Here is a 12,895-nt window from a genome sequence, read left to right as displayed (position 1 = left end):
AGTTTTGTGGCCAAGGGCACTTAGTCAATGATGCTTATTAAACATTACACTTCCTCAAGGTCATCTGCACCCTATGGATGATAACGTCTATTTGGTGAAAGAGTGTCATTCACCAGTAGACCAATTACTGGGTCAAAGTTAAAGAGAGGCAGAGTGTTTCATCAACTGTCCAAGGACTGTTGAAGATATTTTAGGAGATCCTCCAAATATCAGGGGACCATTTATTTGTCCTTGGCTAATAATTTTAAATAGAATATTTTTATAAATCAGTATACCAATAATTCAGAACTTCAAGAGACTTCATTTAAGAGAATTTTTAACAAACTACCTTTGATTTTCTACTCAGGATAATACTAATTAATAATATGATATTAATTATATTGGTTTTTCGTCTCTCTGCTGCTGAATTGCTTGGTCCTTTCAATTGTTTCAAAATCTTAAATGATAAAGGCTTTTCCTGCCCTCTGCACTGTCTGAGACCACCCTCAGCATCTTAAGAGATACAAAGAATAGTCAGGTCACAGTCAAGTTCTGTGGACACAACTTAGGGACAGATTTCCTAAGGCCATTTCCTCTTTTATACCCAAGAACATTGACAGCAACGGCATCCAACTACAACTTTTGCTTTTAATATGGAGCACTAAGACACTGATTTTCTCCACGTCTCATAAAAAGTAGGACATGTGCAAAAATTGTTTTTTCTCTTTGTAATTCTATTAATTACACTTATGGATAAATGGAATAGCCCAAACTTTGATTTCACAGTGATAGTTTATCAACTCATTTTTTTTTCCCAGCTTAAGAAAGGATTATCATGTAAAAGCTTAAGAACCATTTGAGGCCCGAAAAAAGAGATTTCTCAATGTCTCTTGCAAACCATCATCCAAGTGAAATAATGGTTTTGGTTCATTGTTCAGAGATTAGGGATACCAGCCAGTCTTCTCAGGAGTTATGACTATAATAAAATGCTGTGATATAAATTAAAACTTACAGTAAAGTTTTGTTCTAGAACCTGGGTTCAAATTCTGACACTACTGCTTATTAGCTATGTAGACCTTGGTAAGTTATTTAAACCCTTTGTACCTCAATTCTCCTGTCTGTAAATTGAGGATAATATCTAGCTCAAAATATTATTTTAAGAAATAAATAACTTAATAGAGGTAGTGTGTTTATAATACTATATGGCAAATTGCAACAATAAAAATGTTAAATAAAAAAGGGAAAAATGTTAAATATTATTATAATTCTCACCAAAAACATCATCACCATTAACATCCAACCCTTACTCTTAGCTATTAGTCCTACTTTTTTCAACTTTCTGAATTAAGAAAAAACAAAAAACTCTAGTTTGGTCTTTGTTCAGCTTCCTTACTGATCCTGGGAGGTGTGCCTTCTGCTACTGGACAGAAAAGTCCAGAGAGAGTGCCAGTGCCCCAAATCTCAAAGACTTTCAGAGGCCAAGTCAGACAAAGACCTCAGTCCTTGGAAGCTTTGCTGAGCACATATAGGAATTAGCAGAAGAACCACTTCCAGATGGTAGATAAGCAACAGATGGTGAGGCTGCCCTCAGAATTCAGCTGAGAAGCAGAATAAGGCAGTTCAACTCAGTTCAGTTTAATTTATATTTTTTCCAGGATCTCCAATTTGACCAGTTTTTGAGGTTGTCACTGTAAGAGATAGGAAGGGGGAGATATAAACTTTTTCAAGGCTTGAAGACCTGAATAGCAATAAAGAAACAAGATGCACACAGACCTGTTAAACACAATGCAACATGTGGTTAAGTAGCATGCCTTGTGCAGACAGGAAGTGGTGTGCACATCAGAAGTCCCCGTGAGCCAGAATGGTAGAAAATACTCATGTAAGAAATGCTTCTCAGTAGAAGCTTGTCCTGTAAAAAATCACTATCCTCTCAGACCCAAGTCAGAGGATTACACAGATTAGATCATGATTCAGTCTAAAATGACTTGAATAAAATAGGTTTAAAAAAATCGTAACAGACTTGTCATTACTGGCTTTCATGGTCTGGGGACTTTGGACCAGCTGTGGGAATGGACTCTCTAACCTTTATAACCTCCTTCCAGAGAGTGGTTAGGTGCTATCATTAACCCAAAAGACATTTCAAGAAAGTTACTGAGCACTGCACCAGTGGATGTGAAGCAATAAGCCATGATGGGGAGACAAGTTTCAGACAAAAATAGTCATATAGTGAAGCACAAAATGAAAGACATTTCACAACCTTCTCTGTATAGGAAGGCACGCTTCACATAAGAGCTATTAGCTGATGTTTGAAAGATCTAGCTAATTTTACCTTCAGTGTCCAAAATGTTAAGTCCCTATAGTTTAAAAATGTATTTGTTTAGGGAGAAATCCATGAGGTCAATTAAAGTTAACCTTTTTCAAAGCCTGTTATATTGCCTGTAATGGACCAATCTTTAGACAGGATAAAAACATGAAAAATGTTTTAGCAAAAGTGTTTAAATCCCACTGAGGGAATTTTTTTAAAAGGGAACACATGAATTTATAGCCTAGGAAATTCTGCAAATGTCATAACTTTCTATCAATTCAAGATAAGAGCAAAATCAGCTGCAATGATCATATTATATACATTTGAAAGACACAGGCCCCTCAATATAGTATAAATGCTTTCATCTGAGAGTCTTCCTTCAAAGTGATTTTTAAAAATTAAATCATATTTTTTTAAATCCATGAGAATTTTTTTTAACATCTTTATTGGAGTATAATTGCTTTACAATGGTGTGTTAGTTTCTGCTGTGTAACAAGGTGAATCATTTATACATATACATATATCCCCATATCCCCTCCCTCTTTCATCTCCCTCCCACCCTCCTTATCCCACCCCTCTAGGTGGTCACAAAGCACAGAGTTGATCTCCCTATGCTATGTGGCTGCTTCCCACTAGCTATTTTACATTTGGTAGTGTATATATGTCAATGTCACTCTCTCACTTCGTCCCAGCTTACCCTCCCCTCTCCCCAAGTCCTCAAGTCCATTCTCTATGTCTGTGTCTTTGTTCCTGTCCTGCCCTTAGGTTCTTCAGAGCCTTTTTTTTTTTTTAGGTTCCATATATATGTGTTAGCATACAGTATTTATTTTTCTCTTTCTGAATTACTTGACTCTGTATGACAGACTCTAGGTCCATCCACCTCACTACAGATAACTCAATTTCATTTATTTTTATGGCTGAGTAATATTTTATTGTATATATGTGCCACATCTTTATCCATTCATCTGTCAATGGACACTTAGGTTATTTCCATGTCCTGGCATGTAGAAATCCAAACTTGTAAAGCAGATATATCAGAGGTGAATAGTTGCCTTAAAAGCAACCATTTCCTCTAACACAAGATCAGATCTATCATTTCATGAAATAATAAATTCTCATGGACACTATTTACAATAGCCAGGACATGGAAAGAACCTAAATGTCCATGAGAATTTATTATTTCATGAAATGATAGATCTAATCTTGTGTTAGAGGAAATGGTTGCTTTTAAGGCAACTATTCACCTCTGATATATCTGCTTTACAAGTTTGGATTTCTACATGGCTGATTTCCATGTCTTTGACTGATTTTTAAGGTGTTGTGTTTTTTTTTAAAATCGGCATTTATGTAAAGTAAATTGGAGATCAGATTTTAAAATGTAATTATATTTGATGTTTTATTTGTTCAATAAGCATATATTTACCATATTTATATGATCATTTTTGACAAGATAACAAAAATCAAATATCAATAATCTATCTTCAGTGTATATGTGTAGGGTATGGATATATGTAAAAATAAACATATAAACAGGTATCTATATAAAATCTTTAAGCATGTTGGTCTGAAGTAGAATTGCACAGTTGTTCATTCTACTGAATAATAGGATTATACATCTTTACTGTAGAAGCCCTATAACCTGGTTGAAGAAATAATGTGTTAAATAATGTTTATTTCAGTAAAAATGAAATATTAGAGGGATATGTCTATAAAATGCAGGTTCTATCAGTCTTAAGATTGTATTACACTCCAGAATTTACACATACTTTTCCTGTTATAGCAGAAACCCTGAAACTGAAAACAATGGAACTATATGAAATACAAAATAAGGAAAAATATAAACAATATCTACATTTCCTTCCAGGTTCCAACTGTTGCACTTCCTAAAACACTGTCTAATTTTTTTGTCTAAACAAATATAAGCTGTCTAAATTCATATAAATTGTTTCCATGCATTGTGTCATGACTACAAGATTTTCAGCAGCTCTAGTTATAATAGAAAAGATGCCACAGCTATTTACTGAAATTATTTCTTAAGAAAATGTGTCAGTGATGTTAAAACATTAGCCGAGTCATAAGTTTGATGTTCTGTGTATTAAAACAAACAGTTGATTCCCTATTAGTTAAGAACATAAACCCTGGAGCCAGATTGCTGGGATCAAATCCTGGCTTCATCATTTCTTTATGTGGCATTCTGTTTCTTCATCTGTAAAGGAGAAATAATAATGGTATCTTTCTCATATGAACACTGTGAAGATTAAATAGATTAATACATGCTAAGTGCTTAGAATAGTTTTGGGCACACAGTAAACACTGCACATGCTGGTTATTATTACTATTTTCAATAAATAGTTTTTAACTGCACAGAGACCCGTTGTAAATTATTTCCCATTGAGTGTTTAACTTGCATGCATTATGGGAGAAAAAAGAGAAATAAACAACAGTCATCAGATGGTGATACAGTAATACTCCCTTATAACAGATTTTAGATGAAAAGAATGCTTATTCTTTGCCAACATTTCATCAGCATCAGAATAGCCACATAATCAGGTTTAACCAGACAAAGTAAATGCACTTAACCTTGACTCTCCTCTAGGATTAAAAAAAAAAAAAAACCTGGATGATTTCAGATTTAATAAATGAGGACTTTTCAGTTTCTGTGACTTTTGATAAGAAGCTCAGAGTACTTTACAAATATTCTAATTCACGTTTGACATATTCAGTGAAATAAGTTGCAATCACTGTTTCTTCTTTTTAAATATATATCATTTAGAGCAATTTAGCAGGCTGAGACTATAGAAGATTTACAAGTGCAGAAACATCCACACTGTCATTCAAATGGTTTGCTAAGTTTTTTAATATTTATGATAATGTCCCATGAAGTATGCTTCTATTTTTAAGAATTATTAAAATCTGTCTTAAAAATAGTCTATTAAAAAGAAATAAATCTAATTTAACTACTCTTAGAATAGTACTTTTTGACCAAACAAAAAATAAACATTACAGAACATGGTTTGACAGTGGATGGAACTCAAGAATAAGGAGGAAAGAGGCCATGACTCTGTATTGGTTCTTTCACTAACCAATATGACCCCTGGGTGGCACTTAACTGTCCTTGAAGTCAGGACCTGCATAAGTAATATGAAAAGGTTGGTCTAGTGAGTAGAACCTGTGGGTTGAAGGATCCTTAAGTGAAACTCATCCATCCATGAAATTCTTCTTGTACGTTTCCAGTAGTAGAAAACTCACCATATCCTAAGCCATCTACAGATATTTTTAACTGTTAAAAAGGTTATTCCTTAGCCACATTCTGGGTCTTCCTATTTATCTAAGCTCCCCAGCTTGTCAAACAGTCTATAATTTCAAATGTAGAATACAATGGATCCCCACAACAGCAAACTTTCTAAATGATGAAAGAGAACTTTAAATAAAAGCAGAAGGGTGCTATTCTCTGTCCCATTATGTTTACCATTATTAGACTGGAGCAAAAATAATAGGAGGGTGTCAAAGAAATTTAGAATGTTCCCTATACCTTCAACTTGAGCAAGTCCCCCAAGTGATCATTTTCTTAGAAAAAGTTCTGCTGTTCAATGGTTCAAATTCCATGCCTGCTAGATTTCTCTTCCAGTACCTCAGGCAGTTCAAGCCAAGAACAACCTTCTACTCCAAAAAGGAAGAAGTAAGTGTGGTTGAATTAAATCCATGACTTTCAGCTCCACAGAGCAGTGCTAGTTAACGTGTGGTGGTCAACACAAACGTGTTGACTCAGGGAACATTGTGTTACTAAGCTGTGATGAGATAAAAGAAATTGAGAGTAAGACTTTAGAAGTTCTGTAGCTCTTGGATATTGTGGTGGCACCAAGAACATGATTAATGAGGGACTTTCCTGGTGGCGCAATGGTTAAGAATCCGCCTGCCAATGCAGGGGACATGGGTTTAATCCCTGGTCCTGGAAGACCCCACATGCTGCAGAGCAACTAAGCCCGTGTGCCACAACTACTGAGCCTGTGCTCTAGACCCTGTGAGCCACAACTACTGAAGCCCTCATGCTCTAGGGCCCACATGCCACAACTACAGAGCCCAAGTGCTGCAGCTACTGAAGCCCACGTGCCTAGAGCCTGTGCTCCACAACAAGAGAAGCCACTGCAATGAGAAGCCCGTGCTTCGCCACAACTAGAGAAAGCCCATGCGCAGCAACAAAGGCCCAACACAGCCAAAAATAAAATAATAAAAAAAATTAAAAAGAAAAAGAACATGATTAATGGATACGGTTCCAAGAATGTAGACCACTTTGAGGGCTGTCAAGTGCCAACATGGTGAGCCACGTCTGGTATGAGTGCATACTAATCCCACTTGGTAGCACTACCCAAAATCAGCATAGTACAGTGGAAAGAACATTGAATTAGATGTCAGGGGTCCAGAGGTCCAGTATTAGCTCTGATACTAACGAGTTTTGTGATTTTCATGAACTCTCCAAATCTTCTGTACCAAAATTTCCCCCTCTGTGTAAACAGCATGAATGAGCCAATTTCTAAAGTTTCCATCAACCATAAAATTTCATAATTCTAAGAAAATTATTTTCCCTTAAGGTAGTTTCCTGGTAGAAGAATAATTTTCCCAGCAGTGCGTTTACTGCCAAAAGACAGACTGACCTCCGTGCACTTGTACAAGTAGCTCTTTATTATAAATTTAGCATTAACAGACTCTTCCAGGCTAAAATTACCCAACAAATGAGGCATTGAACCCTACCTCAAAAACATACCTTTTCAATGGAGACATGAACCTCAACTTTCAGATATCTGTGGGGATGAGGAGTAATTCACAGGGGCCTAATCATGACAAAATGGTTTCCATAAAATACCAGTATCTATAAGGTACTGTATATTGAATTGCTATTTGTCTCACAAGACCTTTCTCAAGGGGTTCTTCAAATACCTAACAATCCAAAATAAAGCTATCTGCCCTCCCTTAACTCATAAAGCCTACAGCGTTAACCCAGGTCTTAAATAGAGTTCGGAACTGAATGAGCCTTCAGGAACACTTGACCATGAATAACCACACTATAGTTTATTCCACAGGTATTCCATTTATTGCTGTGGCCCCAAATCATGTTTTAAACTTCCTTGCACTCCTGAGATGATAAGCTCTGTGCCTTCCAAGGAAGCTCGTGTGTGTGTGTGTGTGTGTGTGCGCGCGCGTGTGTACTATATACAACGCAAGAGCTGGAGTAGCTTGGAATTATCAGTAATTCTCATAATCTCTTCCATCTTCCAAATAAATGGAGGGGAGTGTTGATGCAAATGAAGACAAATACAGAAAAAAATTAGAACAATATGGAAATTACAGAATTAAATGTAAACTATTTACAGATCACTATTCAAAAGAATAGAAAATTTATACCTAAGCAATATGAAAACTTAGGCAGTATATTTTAACAAAGAAAGTAAGATAATGAGTTAGTGGAAGGTATAAATGCATATGTAATATATACCATATATATGGCTTATTACTGAATCAAGAAGCTGAAGAATAAAGGAAAAGACAAAATCATGAACACTTTCAAATGAAAATTCAGTCCTCATTATCTAAAATATAATTGCAATTTAAAATTGAATGTATATATAAAAAGGCTTATAAAAATATAGTAGGAAGAGTTTTCTGATCTGAATTTAATATGAAAAGAGCATTTGCACTCTAAGTTTTCTAGAAAAGATAAGAGTAATTGGCAGTTCTTTCATAAATAAAGCAGAGAAGGTATGTGATTTATCCCAAGGCTGTCCCCTGCAAAGGAATGTTGGATCAGGTATTAAAACTTACATACAAGAAAAAAGCAAAACAATGTCTACTGAAGTTAAGTCGTTGAAGGCAATGGAAAAAATGAGTAGAGTCTTAGGGTGATCTAGTCACCCCTCGGCCTAGTGGGTCTTGAGGACTTGTTCTTAAGTGGCCAGAGTTCCTTAGGCAAATGTTGTCATTGATACTAATCTTCTTTCTTCCCTACTGAAATCAGCCAAAGGATCTTGAGGCAATGTCTTACATCAGTTGGGTAAGATCTCTTTTTCCTCTACAGCTGCCTCAGTGCCTCCAAAGGTTTTCCTATAGTGAATTGGGCTCCTTTCAACTACCAAACTGAAGTCCCAGGATCATCAATACCGGTTTCCTACCTAAAGAGAAAGAATCCTCCCTATGCTATTTGAACCCCAGGAGTTTTGAATAGCTTTAGGACATATTTTCTCAGCACTCTCTGCTGGTGGGTGTGCTTTCTTTCCCTGCAGAAATCGAAGATATCCACCTACGAGAAGATGTGGGCTTTCATGAGTAGCAGGCAGCAGACTGCCCTGGTCAAAAACAGTGATGAGGGCATCCAACGTGTGCTCACCACTGACTATGCCTTGCTGATGGAGTCCACCAACATTGAGTATGTGACGCAGAGAAACTGTAACCTCACTCAGATCGGGGGCCTCATTGACTCCAAAGGTTATGGAGTGGGAACACCTATAGGTAAGAGAGGCAAGGCAGTAGCAAAGACTGAGATGGGCAATGTCAGTTACAAAGTATAGAAAGGAATGGGCTCAGAGATATCTACTCTACATTCTGAGAAAGTCTACAATGTCTTCAGTGGACTAATAAATAAGGGAAATGACAGTACAGATCATAGGCATGCTCTGAATTGAAGATTCCAAGATATTTAACCTAATAAACTTTTAACTCATTGTTTCTTTCAAGTTCTACCATTGCATATACATTTGAGTACATAGATTTTATTTTACACCAAATATTGTTAAAAGAATATCTTCCTAATTAACACTCTTCTCATTATTTTCTTCAGTTCCTATATATGCCTGTATAGTTTTTTCTATCTTAAATTATATTAGAATACAACAAAATTAACTATACATATAGATGACAAAGTTAAAGAGCTAGTGTTCTATGTAAATAGATAGAAAAGCAAAACTATATCTGTCAGAAGAAAAAGGATTAAGATTAAATTATAATTTGCTCAGGCAATATGTCAGATTCAATCATTAATAAAATCTCCAAATATTCCTAGTCCTTGATTTTGTACCACTGCTCAATCTAAGGATATTATTACCTTGTAGGCATACAGACCCACACAGCTAGTTCTTCTTGCATGTCTGGGATATAGAACTATATTCTGTATTCAAGGGACAATGACCTCCCTATAGAAAACTCTCTATTTCCCTCACTACAGAAACTGTATTGTATAAGGTTCTGATATGGTAGCAATCTGCTCTTCTCAAGTGAGTCATCAGTAATTTTCTGATAAGCATTCCCAAGGGGAGGAATTGGAGGCCATCTTAGACCACTGGGTTAGTCCAGTAAGAAATCATAGTTACAGTTAAATCAGATAATTAAGGACCCAAGGTATATTATTATTTTCACCTGTTGAAAGGGATTATCCAGTTCCCTCAACACTAGACAGGGATCGCAAACTCAAATGCTTACAGAAGCCAAGCAGGTATAATTGAATAAAGCTTGTTTGTTTGAAGAAGCAGTAGGGAATGGTAGCAAGTATGGAGAATTAGAGACAACATACTCATCTAAAGGGGGCAAATGCCTTTCAGGTCAGTAGCTGTGGGAATTAGAGCCCAACATTATCAGATCTTCTATTTTTCATGAAAAAAAATCAGATTTTACATGAATACTCCTGATGGCTTAATTTGGCAATAAATTTACTTTTTAAAAAAGAATATGTAGCCCATATTCAACTTTTGATCAATACTAATTTGATTAACCAGGTAAAGAAGGTCAACTCTCTCCACCTTTGAACATGAATACATAACTAATTTGACTTCATGTAATCTATCTGATGCTAGAAATATATGCTATAAAGAAATTAACTTATATCAATTGGGTAAAATCTCCTTTTCCTCTAAATAAGTTGTTATGTATGTCCTCTAAATAAATCTTCAGAATGATTGGGCTAGGCAGCCTGTAACTACCTTCTTGCCCCTTTATTTCCAATAATTTTTCCTGATGAAAATGCCAGTATTGCAAATTAAGTGTACATTTTTTTCTCAAGTGGTAAGCTCTCCTAAAACTAAGTCGGTGTGCTCTGCAGAGAACTCAGTGTGATTGTTAGACACTAACTAAAAGGTTACTATGCTTCTTTTTGATTTGAGAAACAATGTCCTATCTCCCTAACCAGGCTTTATCACCTCATTTTATTTTTTTATTTTTTTTTATAACCCTCCTTCCACCACTTCACAATAGCTCACAAGCAACAACTCTTCTCCTTTTTTTTTTTTTTTAAGACTGGAGAAAGAAGCTAGACATGTTATTTTTTAATATCCCATCACTGCTGATTTTAGTTAAATGAACCATGAGTCAGACAAGAACACCAGGATTGGGTGCATTTTCCTGAATCTTTTCCAAATCAAGACCTTATGATTGATTGTAATATATTTTGTGTCTTAGAAAAAACAACTATAGTTTCTTAATGGAACCATCTTTAGATTAAATTATAAAGTTGAAAACTGTACTTTTACCATTCCATCCTCAGCTCCATCTCCACCACCTTTTAATTCCCCTCTTTGCCCACCAAATTTCCAGTCTGGTAGTAACGATAGAAAATTACAATGTGTATCACTTCTTCTGAGAATATTTACACTATAATATGAGACTTTTAATAGGCATTTCTTCTACTGAATGAAATACAACTCTAAAGTTAAAATATTGGAATATTGGTGAGGAATGGGGAAGCATCAAGGGGTCCTTTCAGAAACACTCCTAAATTAATGCAGCACTTTAAAAATGACTCTGACTCCATGTGAGTGAGGCTGACCCTGTGATGAGTATCACTATATTTTATATAATATGATATTAAGAGATTTGAATATTCCAGTTCAGTCTACATTTTGCCAACGTCATGCATTCTCTGACATACAAATTCCAAAGTTGAAGAGTTTTTCCCCCTCCCTAGATGAAAAGAAATACACCCCAGGAATTTTTCATAGTGGTTATAAACCTGTCATCCTTTTAAAACTAAAACAATGAAGGAATAATTGGAACAGATGGCAGACCTCAGAGAGAATATATCCATTGGGAATACAGCTGTTGGATAAATTTGTGAGATGTTTCTTCTATGATGAATTGACTCTTTAAGAAAGATCAGCTGCTATTCAGGAAGATCCGTGATATACATATGTATTTTTTTCAAGTGACTTGTAATAAATCACTTCCAATGTCATTCAGTCCATTTAAGCAACAACAACAAAAAAAATTGAAGCTAAAATATATTCAAATATAAACAATTCTCCACATACTTCTGGTCTTGCCCTGACTCCCTTAAGGCTTAAAATTCCTTCTCACAGTCAAAGATTGGCAAAGTTGCTCAGTCACAACACAAAATCGAAGACTTTGTTTCTTAGAGGCTCTCAGGACAGAAGCTCTGGAAATGTGCCTCCTGAGGGACTTAAAATAAAACTTGAAGAGAACGAGAGCAGTTAAGGCTTAAACAGGTTACCAGGAGGCTGGAAATTACCTTCCTTAGAGACCCACCTTAAACAGAGAAACAATCCCCATCTGCCTGAAATATTTTAGGTATTGTACAGCCTGAAGGCAAAAGGAAAGCATCAGTCAGCATTTACTGAGTACCCACTGTGTATACTGCTATGATTATTGCTGCAATTGTTACCCTGTGGATCATTCTCACACTCTTCAAAGCACTTTCTCGTACATTAAAGCAAAGCTCTCTTGATTCACTTAATTGTTCACATATTATTGTTAATGGTGCTAATTTTGACACTAACCATTATTCTGAAGTTGTTTAAGCAAGCAGCCAATATCTTTTAATTTGGCTGTCAAGAGCCATTTTCTCACCAAAAATCCATACTTTTAATTGATAAGCCACAATCTAACGCCAAAACATTTTGCTCTTCTTTTACACTTGATCTTGAGGGACTGACAATGACTTTAGGAAGTCTTGGGAGGAATGGGGAAAATGACACATGTGACAATATTAATCTTCTGCTTTTCTAACCATGCCCTAGAACATAAGGTATACGGGGGAGGGGGGAGATGACATGGGGGTGAAGGGAGAAACTTTAATGAAAATAACACTAAGAGAGAAGTTAGGAGAATTGAGTTAAATTCTTGGCTCTACCAGCAACTATTACTTTCACCCATATCTTCACATCCTCAATTTCTTCAATTCTAAAAATAAGTAGACTGGGACTATATGGTTCCTAAGATCTCTTCTGGTTCTAAGATGCCACATTTTTCTATTTGCTACTTTTTTTGCATTTTTCTATTTCCACCAAGAAGAACGTTAAAGTTTACAAACAGAAAGAGCTAGAATGTATTGCTTTCCTACTAAGTAGAAGAAACACTTACAAAAATCCTTAGTGTCCAAGGAGAAATTAGGGAAAGAAATCTTACCATCTTTTTTTTTTAATTTCTTCTGTTGCTTTAATTAACATAGGAATCCAGTGTTGGACAAGCTGTGGCTGCAGGACCATGTTGATGCTCTCTAGCCCTAACATAATTAAAAGTTCAAAGGCATTACTAGAAAATAGAGTATAAATAATATCATTAAAGTGCTTGCAAATTTTCTAAACCTAGCTGAATGTTGTTTAAATTATTCAAAAC

The 12,895-nt window shown here is 35.7% G+C and overlaps 1 protein-coding gene across 9 annotated transcripts in view; it reads left to right on the top strand.

Annotated features, from left to right (window-relative positions):
- The window catches only part of GRIK1 (glutamate ionotropic receptor kainate type subunit 1), a 418,460-nt gene that overhangs the window by 386,801 nt on the left and 18,764 nt on the right, over positions 1-12,895 (top strand). For all 9 annotated transcript variants that reach the window (XM_067739309.1, XM_067739308.1, XM_067739306.1 and 6 more), the window contains one exon: positions 8,560-8,785. In XM_067739309.1, coding sequence (XP_067595410.1) covers positions 8,560-8,785 — 226 coding nt within the window. The remainder of the gene's footprint in view (positions 1-8,559; positions 8,786-12,895) is intronic.

The sequence above is a fragment of the Pseudorca crassidens genome, chromosome 5 (genome assembly GCF_039906515.1).
Source record: "Pseudorca crassidens isolate mPseCra1 chromosome 5, mPseCra1.hap1, whole genome shotgun sequence".
In the NCBI taxonomy this organism is placed as follows: Eukaryota; Metazoa; Chordata; class Mammalia; order Artiodactyla; family Delphinidae; genus Pseudorca; species Pseudorca crassidens.
Note: the sequence above shows the minus strand (reverse complement) of the source record. Positions and strands in the feature narration are given on the sequence as shown.